General features: G+C 43.5%; 1 protein-coding gene across 1 annotated transcript in view; it reads left to right on the top strand.

Annotated features, from left to right (window-relative positions):
- Positions 1–26,671, top strand: part of USO1 (USO1 vesicle transport factor) — a gene marked incomplete at its 5' end in the record, with an annotated part of 27,073 nt that extends 402 nt beyond the window's left edge. The window contains 21 exons of the mRNA XM_009871170.1: positions 4,209–4,288; positions 8,089–8,189; positions 9,492–9,594; positions 9,730–9,785; positions 9,953–10,073; positions 11,660–11,838; positions 12,460–12,600; positions 13,290–13,378; positions 14,075–14,229; positions 14,479–14,690; positions 18,300–18,410; positions 19,059–19,177; positions 19,554–19,735; positions 20,760–20,881; positions 21,421–21,559; positions 22,094–22,257; positions 22,438–22,527; positions 23,761–23,847; positions 24,902–25,000; positions 25,264–25,479; positions 26,594–26,671. Coding sequence (XP_009869472.1) covers positions 4,209–4,288; positions 8,089–8,189; positions 9,492–9,594; positions 9,730–9,785; positions 9,953–10,073; positions 11,660–11,838; positions 12,460–12,600; positions 13,290–13,378; positions 14,075–14,229; positions 14,479–14,690; positions 18,300–18,410; positions 19,059–19,177; positions 19,554–19,735; positions 20,760–20,881; positions 21,421–21,559; positions 22,094–22,257; positions 22,438–22,527; positions 23,761–23,847; positions 24,902–25,000; positions 25,264–25,479; positions 26,594–26,671 — 2,644 coding nt within the window. The remainder of the gene's footprint in view (positions 1–4,208; positions 4,289–8,088; positions 8,190–9,491; positions 9,595–9,729; positions 9,786–9,952; positions 10,074–11,659; positions 11,839–12,459; positions 12,601–13,289; positions 13,379–14,074; positions 14,230–14,478; positions 14,691–18,299; positions 18,411–19,058; positions 19,178–19,553; positions 19,736–20,759; positions 20,882–21,420; positions 21,560–22,093; positions 22,258–22,437; positions 22,528–23,760; positions 23,848–24,901; positions 25,001–25,263; positions 25,480–26,593) is intronic.
- Between the last annotated feature and the right edge of the window lie 204 nt (positions 26,672–26,875).

Consider the following 26,875-nt stretch of genomic DNA (forward strand, 5'->3'; position numbering starts at 1 on the left):
GCTCCCGGAAAGCCACAGGGGAGCTGGGTTCTTCACAGCTCTTCTGGCACTGTGGCTGCTAACGGGGACCAACTTAAAAAGAATGTTTGGAGGTTGCAAGACCCGAATTCCCGGAGCTGGGTTGAGGGATAGAAAGACAAGTTCTGCAGATAGTACCAGAAGAACCTTAATGCTTGTCAGGTGTGACTTTCCACTCCTCTGGTTAAGGTAAATCCCCAATAACTATGTTAAAGAAACAGGATTTTGGAAATAACCCAAATGAGCTTGTTGTTGGGCAAAAGGGGAACTAGACAGAATTAAAAGAAGTCGAGTCAGAAAATGTGTTTTCTCAGACATGTGTCATCAAATTAATTGCTAGAATAATTCTGTCCCAGGGAGTACTGCATGTGTTTAGATTCAAGACTTAAAATAAATAAGAGAGCTCTGCTCCGTAGCTGCTGCCAGGACAGATGACAGGACTCTAACCAGTTTCTGTCAGCTAGAATGTAGTATTTGTGTAATTCGGCATTTAAAGCATCCTTGCTACATGTCTCTTCCTGTAATTGATTGCACTGCTGAACTTCATGGTGCCTGTGTGTTTTCACTGGGAATCTGTTTGCAGTGCTCTGATTCAGACTTCAAAGACTGCAGGTTCTTGGTGCTTAGGTAGGCAAGTCTGTTCTGACAGTCTTCTGGTCTGGATTTAAATTTAGCGTTGGTCAATATGTTTTAAGGAATTGTCAAGATGTTTGTAGACTGCTTGGTTATGCGTACACAGGAAGCACCTTGTGATGTCAAGACAAAGGAGGATTAGGGAAAAGCAGCAGTTCAGTGCCTAGAAGGAGGCAGTATTTCTGTTCTTTTGGCTGGGCAGCTACAAATGAGCGTTTGGCCTGCATGCAACTGGTGTGATGGGAACAGTGACAGGGAAGGCTACAGGAGTAACTCAGTGACATGAAGGCAAAGGACTTAAAAAAAAATAGGTCAAGGAGCCTGCTCTCATCCACTTAGCTGCCCTTGAGGTCAGATTTGAACTTCGAGAAGGGAGGCGGGGCTCTGCTGATCCCCTTTCACATGAGGTGTTAACCTGAACCCTTCAGAGTGGAAGCTTGTGAGCCTTTATGTGATTTCTGGGTGCCAGTGGTCCACTCTGAATTTGTGTGTGCTGGTGTTCTGTGCCGATATGTTGTGAGGTGCAGCTGAAAAGAGAAGACATGTTCTTTGTTTGGGGTTTTTTAGCTAGGGAAAAAAAAAAGCTGTCTTCCACAGATCTTCTATTGCATGTGTTTTGGTCCTTTACATCGAATGTGTTGCTGTTGAGTTGAAGTTTGCAGAAGGTCTTAACAGGTTGGAAATAGGGAAGGACCAGGGAAACAGTATGCTGGAGATGAAAAGAATGACTGTTGCTTTCCTTTGTGGTGTAGCTTTAAGGAAGTATGCTTGTTCAGTGATTACTCTGCTGGTGTCAAGATGATCAGCAAAGCTCCTGACTTGAAGCTTTTTGGCCATGAAGCTGCTGACAGTTGTTACTGTATGGAGTGGAGATGCTCCATATCTGTCTGTGGCTGGGCATGTACAGCTGTAGTTGCTGTCTACTGTGTGCATCAGCAAGTGAAATGAATCCATAGGATTCTCTGCTTAGTTCTGTGGAAAACTGAGGAGTCAATTTCTGTCTTTAGCTGCTTTGGTTCTACTTGTATAACAAAATGTCTACATTGCACCATGACAATTCTAATAACTTGAAACCTAATACGAGCACGAGAGAGAATTACCCTTGATGCTTAAGGGACTGTTTTACTGTGCTCTTAGTCCCATATTTTTGACTTGTAATATGTTTCTTATTAAACCTTCTGCAAGAGGTAATATCAATGTCATTCCCCCTTTGATAGTGACCTGAGTCCTTAGGGTCAACCAAATGCCCTTCTGGCAAGGCATGCTGTGATGGGTGATGTGTTAGGAACACGCTGCGTCTCTTCACAGCATACGTAATGCTTGCCGCTGTTTGCACAGTGACATGCTGTAGTTTCAGAGGATCGGGTAAACGGTTTTTCGAGGCACCCTACCTGGACAGGACCATACATGGGTGCCTGCACTTCCACAGAATTTTACTCTGCTGATGTTTGTGACCTTCTGGAGTGGTGTGATGGTATCTTGGTTGTATGTCTTATAGAAGGGTTAACTAGCACAGGGAAGAAGACCGAGGTGGCTTATGCTGAGTTGCTGCATTGCATAAAGGCTGCATCTTTCATGGATATGTAAAAGACGGGATATTCAGGTCTTGACTTAATATTTTCACTACAGAGCAAGAAGCTGCGTTGCTTCAGTCTGGAGAAAATGATCGATAAAATATTGAATGTGATGAACAGCAGATGGTAGCAAGGCAGTGAACAGTCAAGACAGGATGCTCCTCTCATAATTTGGTGATGTGTTTCTCTTCAGAGAAACAAGGCCTGCTTTTACCACATTTACATAAAATTTGCGTATTCTCCGGTAGCTGCTGTGATTTCCCTAATGTGGGAAAGGCAAAGCAAGGCTGTAGCTTGGGCGGTTTTTTTTTTTTTTGAAGTCTTCAGGAAATAATTTCTATGTGTTTTTCAGATGTGGAATTGTTGCAGTTAGATGAGAAGGAAACCATATGCTTTGTAGTTTTGTGTTGCAGAACTAAAATTACAATGAAGTGAAAACATAAGCAGGCTGGAAATCTGAGCATACCTGCTGGATGAGACACTTTTCAGGGACTACAAGCTTCCTGTATGTGCTTCGCCTAACAGTTTGGCAGAGGAGGACATAGTTTTGGATATGTTCTTTTACTCCTTTTTGTTCCCATTACAGCTCAACTTAGAGGCGGGGGTATGATCTGACTGACACACTGAATAAAATATGGATGTGTCCTGGGAGGACAGCAGCAGGAACAGAAATGAATTTGAAGCCTCATGTGAAAGAACAAGCTATGCTAACACCTGAATATTTCTATTTTAGGGTGGCAGTTGTGGCAAGGGAGGTGAGGTATCACTTGGACAGCTTGCTCAAGCTGTGGTGATACAGGAAATGTAAGTAGGGATTGCTCCCTTCTGTCTTCTCAAAGCTCGTGGATCACCTTGAGGCATCTCTCATTTTCTTGGTTGCAACAACTGCTGTAGGTCTGCCGTCTTCAGTTAGTGGTCTAGCAGTAATAGCTGGCCTCAGTTAAGGCTGGCCTTTCAACACTGCTGGTTAGGTGGGTTTTCAGGCCTCTGCTCTGAACCGGCCTAGTGGCTGCTTAAAACACAAATTTATCTTTGAGTCCTTGGTTTGTATGCCTTACAGATCAGTGACAGCTAACGCTGTAACGTTTGGATGAGACACTGTTTTGGCAGCGTCATCTTGTGGTGCTTGGGCAAGACATGCAAATAGCTGAGTGGTGTGTCCTCCTGCACTCGAGGTGCCTTCATTTGCAGTGTTAGGTTTTGGGTTTCTTTAAGGTGTGAGTTTATATTGTTCTGGTCTATAATGAACAAAGCAAGCAGCAGAACTGTCTACCTTGCACCCCCTGCCAGAACTCTTGCATTGTGTCTTTGTGCTGGAGATATTAAAGACAGTTTAGTCAGAAGAAGCAGGTCTATTGTAAAGCATGAATAGAAAAGGGTTGTGGTGTAAGCTGGTGAACTAATGCTTTGGGATTAAACTGACAGCCCAGCCACTTCCTCGTTATGTTTGGTGTTCAAAAATCTTTAATAACAGGGTGTTGTCCGAGTTGGTGGCATGGAGGCTGGCCTCTTCCAGAGAACCTGTAGCCATCAGCATTTCATTCACGGAGAGCACAAGCTTTTGGTCCCTGGTTCTTGCTGATGGAGTAATGGGGAAGGTCTTCCCCAGGGTGGTGCTGAAGCCTGTCTGCAGGTCCCCTGGGCGACTCTGGGAAGGGATGTGACCGGCTCCCAGCAATTGCGCAAAGAGCAGGCTGGAAGGAATGACTTGGGAAGTCGAAGGCACACATGGAGTGAAGCTTTCTGAGGTCATCCTGCGTCACCAGACACTGGATGCAGGCACCTGAGGGAATGGAAGTGGGCAAAGTCGGTGTCTGTTCAGGGCCTGGGCACCTCAGGGTCATGTGGTATTCAGCATGTCTGTGCACAGCAGTCCCTCTCACTTGATCTAATGCTGCTGAGGGAACTGTCTGTGCCGAAAACCAATGTGCTAAGAGTAGTTGGAAATCAGTCATTAAAGAAAAGTGGTTCTTTCATTTGCAGTTCAGATTCTGAAATAATTGGCTATGCCTTGGACACTCTCTACAATGTAATATCGAATGACCTAGAAGAGGAGGAGCAAGGTAAGCACTTGGTAGTAACAGCTGCGTTAACTGTGGGGGTGCTTTCCTTGGTGGCTTTGTTCAAACTATCAACTGCAAAACTGTGATTTACTAATGCTGAGACTTCCTTTGTTGTTGTGTAGCTGTGAAAACAATGCTAGAAATCTTGTAGTATGCAGCTTGCCTTAAACTAAAACTGCCTCTCTTGCTTATTAATTCTAAAAACTATATTCCGTGAACTGCAGACAGGTTGGAATAGAATCATTTATCAAGTCATGAATTAAGTTGTTCTTTAATGCTGGGACAGGACAGTTCTAGCTGCTCCTGTCAAATGAGACATGACTATCTGATGATTTCACAAGGATATCAACAGACAAGCTACTGGGTACCTATGCTAAGTTGGCTATATATGAAAATGAAAACGTTCTTTTCCAGCTGCCATGTCGCTTTTAGAAACAGACTTCACCATCTCGAGGTACTTAGATGTACAAGTAGACACTGTACAGCTAGGCTGTGCAACTCCCAGCCCCTCCTTGTCTTGATTTTATTTTCAAAGGCCTTGAGTCAGCTGTTGCAGCTTATCTCAAAGGCCAGTTAAGTGGTTGCAGCTCTCACAGATAACCCCATGTTGCATGGGAACTTGAGTACCCTGAAGAAAGTGAAGCAGTAACCCCTATTAGGCTTGGACAAGGTGAGTGTTCATTAAAACTCCATTACATGAGTAAGAGCTCTGAGTGCTCAGGTGGAACAAGATGCTTCTGGCAAGTAAGGCAGCCGTAGACTAGACCTCCTGCAGGCTCTTGAAGGGTGAATGGTGCTGATGGCAGGACAGTCAGAGTCTCCTGTGCTTGAGCACCAAGGCTATGTGTAGAGTAAGAGGATGGGATCTGGCTGCTTTCTTGAAAGGCTACTTAAGGGGGCAGTAACCTTATGGAAAGTAGATGAGGATTCTCCAGCGCCTGGCCTTCTGTTGTACAGCATGTCGTTCCACGGTGCCTTCTACAGTGAAGAGACTTGCAAGCTGAAACCTTTCAGTGATAGTTTGTTATTAAGTGTCTTTGAGATTGCTGCTTTGCTTACTTGCCCTTCTTGTTCATCCAGTTGCCTGATGTGATGAAAGAAATATTGACTAAGGTCAGACTTTTGCAGTGCTGGTGAACCTTGTGCTTGACAATTCTGGTGAATTGACACGCATGTCATTAGAAGTCTTTGAAGGAGCAAAGAACTGAAACCCATGAGTTTTATTTGTGCTATTACCACTGTTTTAAGAGCTCATGGTAGTGTAGTTTGGCCACTTCCACAAGAACTACCTGAACAAGTAATGGCTACTGTAGGAAGCTGGGAATGGCTGCTTGGGGAAGCTGAGCTTTTGCTGCTGTTGGTTGTGCTGTTGGGGAAGCTATTCAACTGGTAAACTGTTCTCTTGTTTCTTTTTCTTTTATCTGCCTTGACAGATGATTCTGAAGGTAAAAGAACCTTTACTTTTATAAATATGGCATGTTGACTTAGTTGCTGCTCACATCCTTAACGCTTACTGTGGTTTAAAAAGGACACTGTCAAGACTTGTGTTGGAGCTTCAGGAAAGCTTATTGGATTTTCCTGTACATGTTTGTTGGAGCTGAAGTATCCCCAGTTTTATTTCTGATGTGGTTTGGGCATGTTGAGTGCCAGCACATCTCCTGAGACTCTAGTAATAAGTTCTTGCTGAAGACGTTATGAGGGTGTGCAGCTTCAGATATGGTATGTTTCTAACAAGTCAGTGAACAGCATTTGTATCTTCAAGAAGCCCTCAAGTTTGCCATGAATGCATGTCCTGCACATAAGCATCCTTCACAGTGTCTCTTTTAAACAACGCATGTTCAGTTAGTGTTCACTCTTCCTCTGAGTTACTGCTAACACTTTGTATTTCTCCTTTTTTAAACTGTTACCACAATGCACTTCATCTGTTCACTTCAGGATTCAGTTACAGTTTGCAGTGCTGTTTGTTATTGAAGCACTAAGAGCTAATGTTAGTGGATGCAAGTCATTATCTTCATTAGAGCCCTGTCAATATGTAGATTTAAAGAAAAATTATGGGTAAACGTCTGGGTGCAAGATATGTTCTGTGTCCAACTAAGCAGAAGATGCCCTTTCCCTTTGTGCTTTTTTTCCTTTGGCTCCTCTCTTTCTTTTTTTTAATATATACTTTAGTAGAACAAATACTGATAGTAAAACAACTGAGTTGAGAAAGTAAAAAAGACATTTTTAATTTACCTCTTTTATAGAAGAATCTTTAATATCCTGAACTAGAGCCAAGGTTTTGGAATTAAAAAAAAGGAAAACTACAATGGACTTCGATTGCCTCTGTAACTTGTATATTCTGCTCAGGTCTTGCCTTAGCACCTGGAGCTTGTACAAGGCCAAGAGTTGGGATTAGGAGGAATCTGTAGTTGGAACACTTGCTGCTTGTAGCTGAATGTGGGCAAAGGGCGAGATGTTCAGGCATATGTCCTGGAGAATAGTGAAATACTTTGACTTAAGCATCTGTTGTAGAGAAAAAAAGTTCAGGTCTCTCCGTTTTCCTTGGTGTGCAGCAGGGTGTAGCTTCAGAGAGCTGACTGTGGGATCTGTGTGGTGCTAGGCGGTACATCCCTAGGTTAGTGTAACTACTGCACACAGCCAGGCCTCCCTTTGGCCATATTTTTTTAGAATTTAATGGTTTCTGCAGCTAAAAATTTCCAGTAGAGTGCTTCTGCTTCTTGTTTCCTTTTGTAAGGTACCTGCTGATAACTCTGCTTCAAGGGAGAGATGTAGGTATACTGCATTAGAGATCAGCTGCTTATGATGTCTGAAAGGCCAGGCAAAAACTTCTTCTCTCTATTGCCAGTCCTTAAAAAGTGTATCTTATAAACCAGTACCTTGCAGTGAATCACCATTCATTGGCGATGGTTCAGTTGCGTTGACTAAACGAAAAATCTTTTCTCGAGACCTAAGTTTTAAGGGGGGGAGTCTTTGGATTTCTCCATTTTGCCATACTTCTCACAACTTACAGAGTTTAATGTTTTATATTAAGTTTTTTATTTGGTCTTTGACCCTTTTCTTAACTGCTCAGTTCATAATCGCTAGTTACTGAGTCCTTGATAAGGTTGTAAATCCTCTTGTTCAAGCAGGAGGGGAACAAAAAAAATCTTGTTTTGGCTTCTCTTAACTCAGACTTTTGGATTGGGTCAGAAATTCAGAGGCATCAGCATGTGTTTTCTGTGCTTAATGCTGTGAGCTGTTGCTGCGCCTGTGGTTTCCTCAGCCAGCATGGGAGAGTGTCGCAGAGCTGGATGATTTGTAGGGCAACCTGATTTAGGACGAGAGGAGCAGTGCCTTGGCTGCAGCTCCTCAGTGAGGTGCTTGGCTCTCTGATCTGTCTGAATGTAGTGCAGAGCCTGGGCAGGTGGGTGTCAGCTTTGTGGGATGCCAGGGCTGGAAGTGGTGAGAGAAGGCAGCAAAGCAGCTGGGTGGGGAGAGCATGGGTGGGATCTGCTTGGATATGATCAATGGAGATGAGTTTTTATTTGTCTTTTAATGCCAAATTGAGTTTATTTAGTAGATTCTTGGCTCCCTGGCGTACTTAAAAGAAAATACTTCTCAGTAGAAGTCATGTTGAAAATAATGTAGGCTTTCTCTTTTGTGTCAAACTCAAGGCAGCGTTTGTTTTAACAGTAATTCAATATTCTAGCAGTGACTCTAAACCTTGTCACCCACAGACCTGTTTTGGTAAGGATGACAGTCACAACTACCCGAAGTTCTTGCAGTCATGTGTTGCAATATATTGTTTTTCACTATTACAGAAGAAAACTTACCAAAGCAAGTGGATGATTTGGGAAGTCAGTTCACAGAGATTTTCATCAAACAGCAAGAAAATGTCACGCTCTTGTTGACTCTTGTGGAGGTGAGAAACAGTGTGGGGAGAGATGGGTGGTGCTGCACAGGGAGGTTATCTGACTAGATCAAGCCATGTGCTTGTCTTTGGTCAAGCCTTTGCCATATGTGAGGTGTCCTTAGATGTACTGTGGGGTTGGAGGTGATTCAAAGAACGCCATTAGTGCACTTCTTAAACAGGGTAACGTAGAAAGGGGTTTAGATGCTTGATTAGAACTACAACTGTTGTCACTTGTGCAAGGTGGTCATTAAATAATAACAGTAGACAAGTGGCTGCTGAGCTGCACTCAAAATAGAAGGGATTACTGCTTTCCAAAAATATGTGTCTAATTTTCCAGTGGTTTTAGCCTCAACAATTTGCCTCTCAATATAACTTTTGAAAAATTTAGTTTCGAAACGGAGAATGATTGTGCTTGAGACAAAGAGAACATACATGATTTTACCTTTTTTTCTTTATAGTCTATCTTCAATAAAATGATTGTGTTCTCTTCCTATATGGAACTTAAGTCATGATTTCAGCACTCATAAACATTTGTCAATATACCTGAGGCTTAACACCTGAGTGCTCAATTTTGACATCAGTAGGTAGTCATGCAAATCGGGAACGTAGTTTTGTAGACTCTGATTAGTGACTTAGTACATTTAGAGTATCGCAAATGCTTTTTGTGGCTGATAGTCTGTTAAAATTGCTCAGTGAGTGTGCAAGGGTGACTAAATGCAATATATATACTAGAAAATGCAGGATGTTTAACTGATCTCTCTGTTAAAAGTTATGCTGGAAGCTTACTCTGTAGTGGTGGTTTTATTGATCTGTTTCGGAGATCTGCAACTCTAACCCTAATGGATTCATTAGTTGTTAGGTATTCTTCTGAGAAGACCCAATTTGAACAGAGAAGCTGCTGTTGCTGTTTGCAAATAGCAAGAAGATTAAGAAGGGCTTGTATTCCCTTCCCTTTTGGATTTGGGCTGATAGCTGGAGGTTTGGACTGACTGGTTTTAGTGATGACGAATAGCTAGGAAAGGTAGTCCACAAAAAAGGCAGCCAAGGCAAGGGCAAGGAGTTCATACTCCTGATAATAAAATTGAACTACAGAATAGAGTTTGGACTTGCTGGCCACGTGCTGCAGTAGGGTGAATGGTAATACAAAGTGGCAGGAGATGGAATTCACGTTTGGTGTCTACTCATAACTGTGGTCTGGAAGAGCTTAATCCGGAGGAGTTTGTAATGTACTTGTCGAATCATAAATTGTTACTGTGTGAGAAGACGTTCAAGATCCTGGAGTCGAACTGCTATTCCTCTACCTTTTTGCAGGAATTTGACTTCCATGTTCGTTGGCCAGGAGTGAAACTACTTACATCTCTCTTAAAGCAGCAGGGACCTCAAGTGCAGCAGATCATTCTTGTCAGCCCTATGGGTAAGTGGTTGACTTGGATGATGAACTTGAAGCTGGAAGTTCAGCAGATGACCTGGCAGAGGACTGGAGTAGTCTCGAGTGAGACTTGCAACATGAAAAAGCTGGCATTTTTAATGCTCTTAATGTTTCTTGCAGGTGTTTCCAGACTGATGGATTTACTAGCAGACTCAAGGGAGGTTATAAGAAATGATGTAAGTACTGAACAAAGGCAGCTTATGCTCCTAACAAATAGTAACTATGAATTGAATTGCTTAGTACTTGTGCAGGATTTGGACTAGGTTAGGCAAATGCTTGTGAAGAAATTGTTGTGGTTGTAATAAAAACTAAGTTGAATTTCTTCTGTTCCTCACCTGTCAAGGGAGTCTTGTTGTTACAGCAATTAACAAAGAGTAATGCAGCCATACAGAAGATTGTCGCCTTTGAAAATGCCTTTGAGAGACTTCTGGACATCATAACAGAAGAAGGAAACAGCGATGGAGGTAGAGGAAAGTCTTACTCCTTGACTTGTGCTTTGGCACAAACCATTGGGTGACAATCTTTACAGGCTGGCACTAGCATGTAACTGGAACTAGGTCAGTGGGTACAAAGATCAGAACATACGCACCAGTTGTAACAGAACAAGCAAAACCACATAGAGCAAGTAGGCAGTGTTACAGCATTTGCTGAAAATTTGTCTTAAGATACTCAGTTAAAACATGAGTTCATTCTTCTGAAGTGTGTGTGCATATGTTTGTGAGATCCTGTGTGGCTTAGGTCTGTGAAGGTGTAGCCTTGGAATGGCTGTGTCAGATTTGTGCTGCGCTTGTTACTCACGGACTTAAGCATCTGCATTCCTCTCGTCAGATCCCTGGGTGCCTGGAGTGGCTGGAAGTAGCAGATTGCTGACTTGGTTCAGCCTTGTTAATAACTTGGTCTGCTCCTTGCCAAGTCCTTTACCTGTTGGGGAGGCAATGGATACAAAAAATAAGCAAACATAATGCACCTTTTAAGTGCTTTTCTTTTTAATGAGCAACACCTGTAGAGTTTGCCACCAGTTGTAGTTTACTACTGGATCTATTTCAGTATCAGCCTAAGTTGCCGTTCCCTGACTTCTCTGTGGGCAGCAGGAGCAGTTTAAGCTTCTCTCCTAGCTGAGTTATTCCAGGTATGTTGACATGGAAGCATTAAGCAAACCTTGGTTTTGAAGCTGCTGCTGTTAACAGTTAAAAATTTTTAGGGGCTGTGGTATGTAACTTCCCAAGTTGCGTTTGTCTCGTCCATTCCCTGTGTGCAGCCCTGCTGCGGAGGCAGGGTCAGCAGTGCCCTGCAGCAGGAGGGCTAGGCTGGTTTGTTCTCCTGCTCCCAGGCGTGGCACTGCCCGTGTGCTCGCACAAGTGCGAGGAGCAAGCTGGTGGTCTTTCCGTCGAGTCTGGGTTTGGAGGCATCCCAGCACAGCCAGAGGCACGCTGCCTTTATTTGTGCTCTCTCGATCAAGCTGTCTGAGGATCTTCTCGGTGCGTGTTTGCCTGTAGTGCTCTCTGCGGAAAACAGGAGGGTAGAACAAAGCTGTTGTGACCCCAAGGAGTTGAGCTTGACTTGCCTTGTTGTAAGGACTGTTTTTAAGAATCGTTTCTGTACCAAAATAACTCAAAATGGAACTTTGAAATGAGCCAAATACATAGGAAATGATTGAAGAGAACAAATGTGTAACCTGTGACAAACTGATGCATTTCAATTGTGAGCAACTTGATGTTAGTGCTTTGAACACAGTGACCCAGTGTAGTCTGAGTAGAAGCAGGTGTGCTTCAGGACACCAAGTGGTTGTGAGGGTTTGAAGTTCTTCCCATTCCTAGCCAGTTACGATGCACAAACTGTATGTTCTTTGGAAATCATGTTTTCGCTTCAAACTTACGCAAGAAACACAATTTTTTTTTTTCCTAGGATATATACTGGATCAACATTGATAGGTTTAATTTAGTGACCTGAATTTTTCATTTACGAGGTTCACAAGCTCTGTGCACAACACGCTGCATGGAGAAGCTTATTTTCTGTGTAACCTTTTGATTAATGTGTCTTGTCTCACCAGGCATAGTAGTGGAAGACTGTCTCCTCCTGCTACAGAATTTGCTGAAGAATAATAATTCCAATCAGAATTTCTTCAAAGAAGGCTCATACATTCAGCGGATGAAGCCTTGGTTTGAAGTTGGAGACGACAACTGTGGGTGGTCGGCACAGAAAGTAACTAATCTTCACCTAATGCTGCAGGTGAAATACTTTATTCAAATCCGAATTACCAATGTCAACTCCTTTCAACTCTCTTACACTCAAGAATAAGAGTGACGTACAAGTGAACTGCCAAATCCCTGTGTTGAGCTCGGAATTAGTTGTCACCGTGGATGATGTGTGCTGCCTTCAGCACGAACACTGTTGCCAAATTGTGGCTTTGTAATGGCCACCATATCGCATAACTTGATTATATGTAACAGTGACAGAAGTGAAAACACGTAATTAGAGGTGTTCTGCGCTAAGGATACTTCTGTATGAGTTTGTGAATAGCTGTGGTGCAATAACCAGGTTCCAGAACCTGCTCTTCACGGTGGGTTCTTAATTATTGATTTCTGGGCATGTAACCTTCTCCTCACCCCTTCAAAAAATATTAACCATCAAATAAAATATTATTACAGACTAATTTGGCATCAATCCAAATCAAATGGATATACATAGTACTGAGATGAATGTGCTGTTTTAATTGTTGTTTTCTACCTCTATTTTTAGGAGCAATTCTGTCTCCTGGCGGAATTTCAAATAGGTTAATTGGTTCTGCTACAGATTTCACAAGGTATTGGTCTCTCTTTACAAGGAAGTTTCTTTTTTTTTCTGATCTAGCTTGTGCGGGTACTGGTGTCTCCCACAAATCCTCCTGGTGCCACCAGTAGCTGCCAGAAGGCGATGTTTCACTGCGGGTTGTTACAGCAGCTCTGCACAATCCTGATGGCAACCGGAGGTCCTGCTGACATCCTGACAGAGGTAGGATGGAGCTAGTAGGTGTAGGAATGGGGTTGCTGCGTGGGTCGAAGAAGTTTACTGGGAGAAGTGGTTACTGCAGAGACAAACAGACATTTTATATTATTTGCTAAGCATGGGTTTCAGGTGCCAGAGATGTTGGTTTCCTGTTGGCCACATTAAATGTCCAAGTCCCTTACAATATAATCTGCAGCCAGGATGTATTCAAATTTGCTTAATTTTCCTGTTAGTTTTCAGCACATCTCAGAGCGGCTGAACTGTTAGTTCTCCCTGTTTTGGAGGTGCCATCAGTGTAGGATGAGGGTTTTATAACCCCACGATGAAATAACATGATTTTACTCAGTGTAGACATTCCAATTGTTTGCTCTCCTAAAAGAATTAATATTTTGACCTTTTTCAAATGTCCAGCTGACCTGGCTGTCACAGTGTAACTGATCTGTTGTAGGAAATGAAGTTGGAGGTAGCTGGGTATGATAGTCATTGGAGCTTTTGGCAATTAACTTGTGCTCAGGATGTTTCCCAGCTAATAGGTCTTTGTGTTGTATATAAAATGGTTGTATTGAATAAATCTTTATGGTCAGGCTTATGTGGCACTGACCTGCCCAGATGACCTTGAGTTATACTGAGGGATCTAGGTATTAGATTATGGTTCACATTTATCTATTTCTTTTGTTTCTGTGCCTTTTTTACAGACCATTAATACTGTATCTGAGGTCATTCGAGGATGCCAGATGAACCAAGACTACTTTGCCTCTGTAAATGCACCTTCTAACCCACCAAGGTAGAGGAAGGGAAGTGTTTAAGTGTGTTAGGTTCATTGGTGGGGGCAGTGACAGCCTAATCTAAAGGATGATTTCAAGTCAGAGTTTGGAATTAAGATGTAGACCGACAGCTTCAAGTTTGCATTAGGTCTTTTAGCTGTAACATGAAGGTGTCAGGTGTGTTTTTGTGGAGATGAGGCCTAGATCTGATTTTTTTTCGCAGTACCTGAGAAGGGAATGAGCAGTAGTTGAGAAATGCTCCAATGTAGGATGAGCTGCTGCTGTCAGCCAGAGGATATAGGGGCTAGGAAGGTAATGGATATTTACTTAGATGGGGAACCGCAAATGTTAGCTTCATGAGCTCTTAATATCTGAATATCAAAGTGAGGGTAGAAAAAGAACTTTTTCTATCACAAGCTACTAGGCTACTTAGGAGGGATCCTTGTGCGGTATGAGTGAAGTGAGTGAGGAGCAGTGGGGGCTGGATGGGAAATGACGATGCTGAGGAGGAAAGCTAGCTCAGTGCAGTCATGTGTAGTGATTCTCCTTGTTTGTGTTACAGCTGAGGAACTTGGCTGTTAAATACAAGTTTTGTTTCAGAAGTTGAAATGGCAACATATGGAGTTTGGGCACCTGGAGAACTCCACTTTGTGTCTCTGTGATCCTCTCCCTTCACTACTTTGTCTGACCAGATTTTCTCTTTCCTTTGCCAACAGGCCTGCAATTGTTGTACTACTTATGTCCATGGTCAACGAAAGGCAGCCTTTTGTGCTGCGGTGTGCTGTTCTCTACTGTTTCCAGTGCTTCTTATACAAAAACCAAAAGGGACAAGGAGAAATCGTTTCAACCCTTCTGCCATCTACTATCGACGGTACGCTAAGCTGAGGTCCTCGCAGTGAGTTGGGAACCAGCACGAATGGTTAATGCATTGGCTGATAATTCCTGAAAAATTGTTTAGCTCCTGTCAAGTGTTCTGATCCAAGCCAAAATCATTTAGTTTATGATTTTCTTAAAACGTGGTGGTTTTTCATGGGTTCGAACTCTGCGCTGATGTTGTAAATACTTTGCTGATTTTGTGCCTTGTTTTAATCTGGCTTGTACCTCTTGGCTGTTCTGGTAGCTACAGGTAACTCAGTCTCAGCTGGTCAGCTGCTCTGCGGGGGCCTCTTCTCCACAGACTCTCTTTCCAACTGGTGTGCTGCCGTGGCCCTGGCCCACGCGTTGCAGGAGAATGCCACGCTGAAAGAACAGCTTTTGAGAGTTCAGCTTGCAACGAGCATCGGGAACCCCCCCGTGTCACTGCTGCAGCAGTGCACCAACATCCTCTCACAGGTACGGCACCTGCCAGCCCCGCTTGGGCTCAGAACTCTGGCTGTTTGGGAAGTATGCTGCTCTCCTGCAGGAACATCGCAGGGAGCCACGAAACCTAGGGAGGAGGATTATTTCTCTTTAGTCTCTTCTATTTTTTACCCTTTGCTGAGAGGGTTCTGTGCTTCGGGGGAGGAGAAAAGCAACAGATAATGCTTTTTCATGCGCAATTGCTACTTGTTGTTGTAAGCTGCAGTAGGCAATGTGGTGGGTTGTTTGTTTTTTTTTTTCAAGTGGTGCCTGGTTAGCATTAAACATGTAACAGCTGATCTGCAACATCTTAAAAATACCAGGCTCTTACGTAGTGACTGATGTCAGTTGTGTTTTTCAAATCTACAAGATTTTTATTTGACACATTAACACCTGCCTCTTCAGATTCCGAGGGCACTTCACCTGTAGGCCCACGTGCCCTTGTCCTATTTGCTTCTCTTATGCATTCCTTTTCCCCAAAGGATTGTCATAAGACAGGTAACTCAGGCAGCGATTGTACTTCCCTGCAATTGAGAATATGGGCCCAAAGCTGGAATTCAGAGTTCATTCATGTTTTTATCTGTTGATATCTGAAATAAGTCAGTATGCCTTTTTGTCACTTTACTGCCATCTGTCTAAAGGTAAAATGGAGCCAGCAGCTAGGAACTGATACTTCGGGGGGATGTTTCTAATATGTCTTCCGCTTCAGAAATCTTAAGTAAAATGTGTGTAACTTGCAGGGTGATAAGATCGACAGACGGGTATGTATTTTTTGGCACAGTTTTGGCACTTTCTTGACCAAAGCAGGCCCTTTCCTCTTGACTTGGGTTTTGCTGGGGAGGTTTTCTTTAACTGCTTTCTGATGTGTCTCCACTCACAGCTTTGTGTTGCAGTTGGGCTGGGTTTTTTGCCTCGTGTAACAAGCTCGCTCTGTGTTTCCAGGGGATTCTCTGGGGGTGCTCCACTGAACAGTGGGATAAACATCTTGGGTAGCACGGGTGCTTTCTTTCTAGTGGGGTGGACTTACTCATCTAACAGATGCCCTTCTCTTGGAAGAAAAAACTCATACTCCTAGAAATGCTGTTTCCTTAGACTGGCCTGTAGCAAACAGCTCAAAGGGCAACATGCTGTTGACTTCCTGACTGCTGAAAGACCGACTGTTTCACCTGCCTTCGGGCGCTTTGTGCCTCCTGCTTAGCAGCAGAAGTGTTAACCTTGGAGCTACCAGCTGTCAATAGCAGGGATCTCACTGACCCCTGAAGTGAGTTGTTTGAGGCTGTGATATTTAGCAGTGTTTTAGGCTGGCTGTCAGTGGCAGGAAAGAACACCCGTAGCATTGTCTGCTTTATCTGTTGGCTTGAGGAGTGGGGTTGGGTTGTTAGTAGCCCTGAAGTGTTGAAGAGCTGCTATGGAGCGCTGTCATCTAGCACAGCAGGCATTACGGTGGGGTGTCTAGAAAACAGGTGAGGGGTTGTTTATTTGGGAGGGGGTTGTTTGGTTGTTTTTTTTTTTTTTGGGAGAGGATGTTTTGGACTGTGTAGAAATCTTCAGCCCTAACTTATTAATTTGACCTCAAAGTCAGATTATCATGAAGTGCTTGAGAATATGTGGTATGTGACTGCTTCTAGCAGAGGAGGTGTCATGTACATGTGCCACTTGAACCAGTGTGTCCAAAGCAGCAGGAGGTGGGCCAGGGTGCTGCAGGGCAAGGAGGCGGTTTCCAGGGGTTGTTCTCAGTGTCTGTCAACTGGGTGAAAGTGTGGGGATGTTATCAGTCAGCTTTTCTGGCATCCCGTCTCGCCTTTGTGGGTAAATCTGATAGATGCTAGGGAATACCGTTAAACATGTCTTGTCATTAGACTGTCTTGGAAATAAATGTTACTTTGTGAGCAGAGATTTGAAAACTCAGGTGCGAGTCAAAACCTGATAACCAAGTGTGAGGTGGGTAGGGGAGGTGCATGGTGGTGATGAGGAAAGCTAAACGAGCCAGTCCAGATAAAAGGCAAGGATGAGAGCAAAGAGCTGGGTGGGGGTGAGGCAACTTGCAGGAAGGTCTGGGTCACTGGAACCTAGTAGTGGCATTCAGCTGGGAGGGTAGCAGCAAGCGGGATAATCTGTGTTGATAAAAGAGGGCGAGAGGGTCACACCAAAGCTGTGGACAAACCTGCAGCAAAGACCAAGCAGTGGTGAGTAGGGCATGTAGTACTCACCATGGTACACGAACAGGTGGGTGTTGTGGTGCTGAGGGCAGTGTCCTCCGCTGTTCCCAAGCTCTTGGCTTGCCTCTCTGGAACTAACAAGGATGATGATGAAAAAGCCAGGTGCCCCCTGTCCCCATGTGCGGCAGTAGGGATGGCAGCTGCAGTCTCTATCTGTAATCTTGATTCTCCTCCTGAAAGGAGGTTGCTTGGTCTTGGTGCTGGTGATATACACAGCACCTCAGAAGGAAGTAGTTACAGGCGGTCTCGTCAGAACGTCCTAGTTTTTCCCCAGGGTTGATAAATGGTTTCTTGTGATGTGCAGTGGCAGTTAGTAGCTGGGCGCCTGCTGCAGAGGAATTTCTTAGCAGACTGCTGCTCACAAGCTGTTTTGATAGGCAAACTGGCTTATCGAAAGACCTTGCTGGGGAAGTTTGTTCTTTTTCTATTGCTCAGCTCAACTTTAAAAGCAAAACTGTCTTCATCTCTCAAGCATATGAGTTAACAGAGGCAGGGATGGAAGCTCAGTGTCTCAATTGCAGATAACTCTCAAGGACAGCCTCTTGATTGTTGATGAATACTTCTTTCTCTTGCCACTGACTTGCCCCTTGTGACCACTCATTTCAGCCTTGGTTTTTTTGCCCAACAGTTCTATATACCTCATTTTGTCTTAAGAGGCTTGATGTAAGTTTCCCACTTTATTGGGTGCTTGTAAGAAGGTCACTTTCATGCAGGAAACATTTTTCATAGTTGCTTTCTGAATGTTGACTTGTAAGTGATGTACGCCTCAAGGCTCCTGTGTCCACAGTATCTCCTGCAAAGACAAGGGCGACAGAGTTGATTGAATTTGCAGACAAAAACTAATTTTCCCTAGTCTAAAAAAAAAGTAAATACTGCAGGTAATGTTTCTCTTGCTTAACATGCATGTTGTCTGAACCTCCAGCACTACCTATCTTGACCTAGAAAATAACGATAGGAACACAAGGCAACTCTTAGACAGCAGGGCCAACTCTACTGCATCTGGTAAAGGGAATTCTTACTTGACTTAAACTAAGAACAGGGTGTACATTACAGGGGTTTGTGTGTATGTTCCTTCACGTTAGCCAAGTATGCACTACCAATGCAGTACTAACTGGTTACGATGTTACATTGGTGCTAATTTGCGTTGAGTCGTGTTTTGTATGTGTTGCTTGTTCTGAACATGGTTAAATAGGAATGGTTTAATACTTGATTCATCAAGGCACTAAAGCTATGTTCACTTGAACTAATGAATGGGTAATTTCTAAGACATGACCTGTTGTTGTAAAAAAGGTGTGAGAAATATGAGTTCTGAACTGGTAGAGCTTTTTGGGTGTGTTAGTCCTGCCATGGGAAAGGTAACCACGGCAAGTTTCCATCTTTGCAGGGCAGCAAAGTACAGACCAGGGTTGGACTGCTGATGTTGCTTTGCACTTGGCTGAGCAACTGCTCAATTGCTGTCACCCATTTCCTTCACAACCCAGCCAACATACCTTTTGTATCCTTGACCTGCTTGCAGCATAGAGCTGCCTGTCTACAAGTTCCTTGGATTATTCATGCTGAAGTTAAATGAGCTTGCAGAGTTACTGCCTGACATAGAAGAAAATACACTGGGGCACAAGATGTAACTAGACTTGTGTTGGCAGTGCTCTGCATATGCTGGCCTGTCTGAAAGATGTGCATGTAAATTCAAGTACAGTGGAAAGCTATGTCGTTTTACGCTTGTGCACATTATTGCAAAATGGCTATTGGTGCTGTTAATGTAACCTAGGAGTACACTCTCAAAGTAGGAAGTATGTCTCCTACTTATGTGAGAGCCTAATTTTGTGATGGCTTTCCAAGAAAAGAATGTGAATAAATTACAGGAGGCTAAACCATCACCTTACCTAAAGAGGAAAGTTATTTTTGAAAAAACAGGTTTCTGCTTAAGCAGGCAGTTATCAATAAAAAAACCTCAGAGAAACTACAGCTGAAGTCCTCCAAACCAGTAGCTACCTTTGCTAGGCTTTCAGCACCTGTTTTGATTCCTTCCAATAAGACCTTGCTGTATGTGTGAGAATCATTTTAACTAGTAATTCATTCAGGGAGCAGTATGTTACATATTGTGCTTAAGAAATATCTCGGATATCCTTAACAAGAGCTCTAGCTCACGGGGCAGATCGCTGAAAACCTTGGAGAAGAGGAGCAGCTCGTTCAAGGCCTGTGTGCGCTTCTGCTTGGCATTTCCATCTACTACAATGACAATTCCCTGGAGAATTATCGGAAGTAAGTATGATGTAGAACAAAGAAGGCTGCAGGGAAAGGTTATGTGACTGGCAGATGGTTTAAGAGTCTTTTAACTGAGGTGGTGTACTTGAGACTAGCTAATGAAATGAATTTTTATGCATGTTCCGTATGGGATGCTAAATAACTGACCCACCTGGAGCTGGGCACAGCAGATCACTGTTCTGTACAGGAGGTTGTTCCCAGGCTGAGAACAGGTGTCATTGGCAACTGGAAAATTGCATCTCGAATGCCAAACCTCTAGTGCAGTGAAGGCTAGAGACAGATCATCAGATCTTTAACTGGAAAAAAACCACCTGGAGGGAAGGGTGGGTTTGTTTCGTGAAGTACGGCACTGTGACTCGTCTCTTGTTTCTAGAGAGAAGCTGAAACAGCTGATTGAGAAGAGGATTGGCAGGGAGAACTTCATTGAGAAGCTTGGCTTCATTAGCAAACATGAACTTTATTCCAGAGCTGCTCAGAAACCACAGCCTAGTTTTTCTAGCCCAGACCACATGATGTTTGATCATGAATTTACCAAGCTTGTAAAGGAATTGGAAGGTGAGAGATGTTAGTTCCTAGAGTTTCTCCGAGCTGACGACTGAGCTATCAAATGTGCATAGTGTAACCCATGATGATACCAAAATGGAGTATTCTGAAAAAGATCTTATAGTAATATCTGTGAATAATCACGTACTCAGGCTTGCAGTTCAAGTGTTTAATAAAAATATTCTTAGAAGCAGGGCTTAGACTTAGTGGATAAGTTTATCTTGTTAGGCTGGATGAATAGGAGTATGCAGTGTGAGTGACCATGTGATGGACACAAGGTGTGTTTACCTGTGCTTACCTGGGGACTAAACTACACAGCACATCTGACAGCTACAAAACCTTGATATACGGAAGCCTGAACTCCCTAGATTGGCTGTCTGGAACTAACTCATTAAGTGAAATTGTGAATGCTTTCTACAAAGTTTTAGTTTCCTGTGTTTACTGAAGAGACAGGTTGTAAGCATTCTTAACATCCAACTAAACATAGAATCAGGGACTGGCCTAGTCTAGAAGGGACCTTAGAGATCATTTAACCCAACCTCCCTGTCGTGGGCAGGGACGCCTCTCAGCTACATCAGGCAACACATGGGGACTGAACGGGGATGTCTCGTTCACTAATATTGCTTGTCTTAAATCAGTTTAGAGAAGGAGTAAAACGTGAAGCAGCAACAGGTGAGATGGCTTGGCATTATCACACTCAGTCTGCATGTTGCCCTTGTAGTCTTAAGTCTCTCACTGACTTGCACCACTGTTGGGTTAACAGTTGTAGTGGAGCCTTAACTGAGTACAGAGGACTCGAAACATCCATTTGCTTTTCAAAAACTGCGTAAAGCACTAAGTGTGCAAACCTTGCTCTAAGCAAGAAATTGCCTTCTCTTACCTTCTGGAACTGGTTTATGACAACTGCTTTTTTTTAAGTACAAGCTGAGTTTCTAATGCCATGAACTCAGGTTAACTGAGTGAGAATGTGAGCCTGTTTTGAGGCTAAAAAAGGTCTGTGGACTGGGCTTACCTTGACAGAAACTGCTTTTGACAGGTGTAATAAGTAAAGCTATTTACAAGTCCAGTGAGGAAGATAAAAAGGAGGAGGAGGTCAAGAAGACACTGGAACAGCATGACAACATTGTGACTCACTACAAAAAAGTCATTAGAGAGCAGGTAAGAGGGAGGTAGGCTGTGCAGCATAAGTGGTTTGCGGTGGATTTTGCCATGCAGTTCAATACCTTATGTTCCAAAGCAGTTAACAAGGAATTGAGCAATGCAGAAATGCTTCTAAGAACACTTAAGCCAAGTTGTGGTCCAACTTAAATGTGGATCTTGAGAATCCTGGTCAAGTCTAATGCTGTTTCTGGCCCACATCTGCTCCTTCCTTTATTTAAGTGTAGGTTTGTCAATGTATAACTGCAAAACTTGCAGCCTTATGCAAATAAGTATTCTTGGTTCTGAGCTCTCAGATTTTGAAAATGTGACAGCTGCAATGGGGCTGAACAGAGCAATGAAACTCTTCAGTGTTTGGGTGTACCTGCTGGGGCTTGCATGAGGTTTTCTCTGGTTGTCTGTCATAGGCAGTCCTGGCTAGTGACACTAACTAGATGGGTGTACTGATGGAGTGACAGTTTCTCTGGCTGGATTTGCCTTCCTGATAGCCTTGTTTTCTAAAGTTAGGTTATATTAAGTGACTTGTTTTTTTCTCACAGGACCAGGAACTTGAAGAATTAAAACAACGACTGAACACTTTAACACTGCAGAATGAACAGCTCCAAGCAACAGTTACACAGCAAGTGTCACAGATCCAACAGCATAAGGACCAGTATAACCTGCTCAAAGTACAGCTAGGTAGGTTTCAGAGAGCAGAATACTCGGCTGTGCTAGTGCCAAAATCTTGTGCGATTTGTAGCAAGCTACAGAACAGCTTCCGCAAACCTTCTTTGTGAGGGCTGAGAGCTGAAGCTTATGTAGAAATGTCAGCTTATGGAGAGCTGCTGGTTGAGGCTTTCTACACTTTTGTCTAAGTTAGTCCCAACTGGTTGTTTTGTGTTCAGACTTAAAACATGAACAGATGGCCCCTGGTGTGTGCTGGTTTTAGGGTCTGGGAATGAAAGCAGCTGTTAGGGAAGAACTCTACAATGGCAGGTGTGCAAGATGGGGACTGTTAGTGTTGCTGGAGGGATTGCCAGCTGAATGCTCAATGCTGAGCTTTTGGTTCAGCTTTTCTTAGGGGATTTCTAAACACTCTGCCATGATGCGTAGTTAGAATGGCTTGTCTTGCCCTGTGGGGCAAGAAAAGGGGGGGCAACAAATACTTCAACTGCTGTGTTTGAAGATTACACCAACATGCTTACGAAGCTGACTTGTTATAAACTCTCTTAGGGAAGGACACTCAGCATCATAATTCCCACAGTGACACGTTTCAGATGAATGGCATTCAGACAGAAGAAGTGAGCAAATTGAAGGAGGAGTTAGAAGAATGGAAGAGCAAGCATGAACTCCTCCAGGGGCAGCTAAGGGAAAAGGAGTCTGTGATTGAAAAACTGGTAAGCGCTGTCACAGCAGTCCAGTTCCTGTTTTCCAATGTCATTTGCCTTAAGCTGTTTAAGGCCTCTTGATGGCAGTGAAGCCACGTTAACTGACTGCATGCAGGTCGTGGGGAATGTGATGCGAGGTGGCTTCAGTGGAGCCTTAGCTGCTTAACACTGTTCCTGTTGCTATTGCAGAAGTCTTCACACTTGGAAATGGGAACGACAGACCAGTCCTCACAGACCAGCAAATCTGGCAGCTTGGAGCACAATAATGAACTACAGAAGGTGAATTTGTGGTATTTAAGCAAGGCTGTTGAGTGCCAGCTTGGGATGGGAAGGGAGCTGTGTGAAGCTTCAGGGAGGATTACTGATTCCTGAGGTTGTTGGCATTTTTAACAGTTACCTCAGTGTGATGACTGTACCTGTCCTGGAGCGTCAAGGTGATATATCCAAAACCAGTTAGTTGGTTTTGCAAAGCACATTTGACTCGGCAGAATACACTTCAACTGACTCGTCAGACTTGCAAAACCTACCTCTTGATCCATTGCAAAATGTTAAATCTTGTTTGAAAGCTTCCATGTGTTACATCTGCAGCGTAGAGTATCTGTTGAAATATTGGCAAATTCACTAATTGAGGGTAGCTCAAAAAATACCTAGCAGAGATTCTCTGAGAGAACTAGCAATTCCTGGATTAATCAGGGAAGCCAAGAAAACCCAGGGAGCTACAGACCAGTGAACCTCACCTCTGTACCATTTAAAATCAGGGAGCAGATCCTCCTGGTAATAGTACTTAGACACTTCAATAATGAGGTGATGGGTGACAGCCAACATGGCTTCACTAAGGGCAAGCTGTGCCTGACTAATCTGGTGGCTTTCTGTGACAAAGCTGCAGCTTCCGGTTGCTATGGGAAGAGCAGCTGATGTCATCTGCCTGGACTTGTGCAGACGTTTGACACTGTTTCACGTGAAATCCTTGTCTCTGAGATGGAGAGACATGGACTTGAGCGACGGACCAGTTGGTCCATCCATGGGTTTAGATTGGATTTTAGGAAGCACTTCTTGAGTATGAGAGTGGCAAGACTCTGCAATAGATTGCCCAGAGAGGTTTTGGGTGTGCTCTTCCTCGAGATGTTCAAGGCCATGTTGAACAAGGCCTTGATTATTAACCTGGACTAGTTAAGAGCGTCCCTGCCTATGGCAGGGGTTGGATTAGATGATCTCAAAGGTCCCTTCCAACCTACGACATGCTGTGATCATCATAATAGGTTTCTTCATCAATGATAATGCACAGAAGATGCTAATGGGTATTACACAGAAAATGCGAAGAGCAGGGTCTAGGATTGTGTGTGCTGCTGACTAGTTTTGTACTCTAGAGAAATAGTTGCTAAGCTGTCATTCCGACATGCAACTTGATTCATGTATGGAACAGTTAGTCTGGTAGCATTTAACTTGAAAATACCATGTGAAAAAACAGCTGTCTTGCTGAAGTGAACTTTGTTTTGTGTTTGTTTCCCAAAGGAATTGGAAATGCTCAGGAGTCAGATGCAACTACAGTCTGCAGAAATCTCTAAGCTTCAGATGGAGAATCAAAAGCTACAAGTAATGGTACCAGTAAAAAAAAAAAATCTTAGTTTTTCATTGAGGGCTAAATCTTTTAAGACATGTCTTTACTGCTTATTCTGTCTGTAGCTCTTGTCCTAAAGCAAGCTTGTTGGAATACACATCAGCCAGTAATTCCAAACGTGTTTTTAGTGAAGCAACGTGTTATCTAGACACATCCTTCATGAGAAAAGAGGGGCACTTCCAGTCCACTAGTGCTCTGGAAGGCCACTGGTCCTTGGTATTTTTTAACAAAGCAATACCAACTATTCAGTTGAAGCTTTTATTGCATTCCAAGGAAATGGCCTGTTGCGAGACAAATGCATGATACGGTGTTTATTAGAGGGGGAAAGGAACAAGTGTTTAACGTACAGTGCGTCTGACACGGAGGCTTTGAATGCTTAGACTGTCACAAGTCTCAGCTGCTCCGACACAAGATGCCATTGCACATGTGTTGGCCACACGTGCTCCTGAGGCACAGGCCCATTCTGGTGCTGCCTGGGGCTGTCAGACACCTCACCGCCACCCCACAGACTGCCAGCCTTTCCTACAGCTTGGGATTAAACCTGGAGTAACTGGAGAAGCCATGGTCTTCAATTCATGCCATGTTGGAGTTCTAGCTGAAAGACAGCTGCCTCATTTTGAGAATAACTTCGGGTATGGCTGACTGAGACGAAGCTATTGCTGTTTTGCGCAATCACATACAAAGATTTAGATTTCTAGCATAATAAAAACTATCTTTGGCATTTAAGAAGCATCTGAGTGAAGGCTGGTGGCCTGTGTTAGTCAGGGTCTGTCTAGAAAAACACGTAAGAGGATTTTTAGAGTGCACGTTCTTTGTACTTGGTTTTTCTTGTGTGCATTCAAGTGTTTCGGATGCTAGGAAGCCTAGATGTGTTGACCAATAGCTTGTGGTGCAGGATGTATCTAAGTATCAGAGCTTGGCTATGCTGTAAGGAGAAAATAGTCTTTTAAATTGTACGTATGTCAGTATAAGGCCTTATCTTTTTGTCTCCATGTGAGGTGTTCAGTGCCCTAATACTGAATTTCTTGTCCACAGAATACAACTGTAGATGCCATTTCAGTAGAGAGTGGTGCAGTAGCAGCCAACAGCTCTGAAATTCTGGGAAGACTTGAGCAAGAAATCAAAGAACTGAAGGTTGGTAGTAGGTGAAGACCCAATCAAGTGGCTTAATATTCAGCCTTCTGTTAGGAGGATTTTTACCATAGGAAAGGCTTTGAGTTAAGTGGTTTGTTTCCTGAGCATATTCAGTGTTTCCAGAAGTGTGTGGTAGCAAGGCCACAGGGCACTTGGTGGGGCTGGAGCTGGTACTGCTTGGTTATGGAATGTGTGTAGGAAATGACTTCAGGTGTTCCTATGCTTACGGTGTAACTCGGTGTGGGATTTTTTCCTGTTGCCAGAGTCAAGTCCAAGCCCTTTCTGCAGAAAAAGAAGCACTAAAGCAGCACCTAGATTCATCCAGTAGTACAGTTGCTATCTTGCAAGATGAGAAAAGTAAACTTCAGCAAGAAGTTGCAGAATCAAAGAAAGAACAGGATGACCTTTTAGTGCTTTTGGCTGACCAGGATCAGAAACTATCTGCGCTGAAGATCAAACTGAAGGATCTTGGTGTACCGGTAAGCAAAACAATGGGCCACTGAGGTCCTGGGTCTGAGCAGACTGGGTATGGCAGTATTTCGTTGACTACATCTGATGAGGTGTCTTTAAGTAGAGGGATTTTGAATCTGCCAGAATTGCACTCTCATTTTATATTGGCAGCCATCGCTAAAAGAGAATGACTGCCTTGAAGAGTTGTGCAGCGTAGGGATGTTGAGAGGTGCCTGCCAGGCAAGGAAGAAGACTTTTCATGTATGTGTCTGGCACAGTACCTGACTGTGTGCCTGGCCTTGCTGCGGCTCATCCCAGCTGCCAGCTGGAAAGCAGATGATAGCTGTGAAATAATCCCAAGGGATCATTGCCCAGGTAATACTTGTATTAACTAGAAAGCTTGGGTCTGCTGCTTAAGGAGTGCTGCCAGTTGTCAGGGCAGTTTCTGGGAGCCTTGCCCTCTTGGAGTGTCTGTGTATGTTGTATTTTTTTGTTGGATTCTTTTTTTTTTTTTGGAAAGAATACTTAGAGTGACTTAGAGCTGGACAAGTGACTGTAAGGTGGATGTAACTAGCTTTTGTGTTGCAGCTATTGTGTCTGAACACCAGGGTAGTGCCTGGCTTTCCTACTGCGAGAGAGTAATTGTCGTTTATGCAATCCTGCTTGGAGAACAGGTTACACTTCGGTACTTAACAGTTATCTGGTTTAGCCTGAGCTGCGGGAATAGGGTTTTCAAGAGTCTGCAGTGGGCACAGGCATTATTTGTATTGAAAACAGTTTGTAGCCAGTATAGATCCCCTAAGTGCTGCTCTCCGTCTCTAGTTTTTTAAATTATTTACATAGGGTCATGAGGGGCTGGGCTTCAGTTCACTCAGCTGTAGGCGAAGGGGAAGCCTGTAAGAAGTTGCTTTCTGGTGCAGAGGGGAGGTTGTGGCTCCCAGTGCTCAGCCATCCTTAGCAGCCAAGTTACAACCTGTGTGACATGCCATGATCGTAGCCTTTATGAAGTGCCAAGTCATACAGCAGGATAATTTCAAGTGGGCTTTAACTGTATTTTCAGTTCCTCAGCTTTTGTCTGGCCTTCAAAAGGTTGGATCCAATTCAGGGATGTTACTCTTCACAATAAATCTTTTTTTATTCCAGGTTGAAGATGAAGATGACATTGAATCTGGAGATCAAGGAGATGAAGATGAGGATGGGGATGAAGAGGAGCAAGACTAAAATACTTTTGTGTGTTACCATGAGTATTAGATTGCATTGTTATTGGGGGAACATCTCTTATGGGTGTATGAAGCAAAGGATCTTGTGAGCAGCACACAGGAAAAGGGCAACTATGGGACTAGTTCTAAGCTACTGAAGTGTTGGAAAACCTTTCATCCTAGGTAAAGCAAACAAATCACTGTTTAAGTTCTACATGAGTATCCC

This window comes from Apaloderma vittatum, unplaced genomic scaffold (assembly GCF_000703405.1).
Source record: "Apaloderma vittatum isolate BGI_N311 unplaced genomic scaffold, ASM70340v1 scaffold1216, whole genome shotgun sequence".
NCBI lineage: Eukaryota > Metazoa > Chordata > Aves > Trogoniformes > Trogonidae > Apaloderma > Apaloderma vittatum.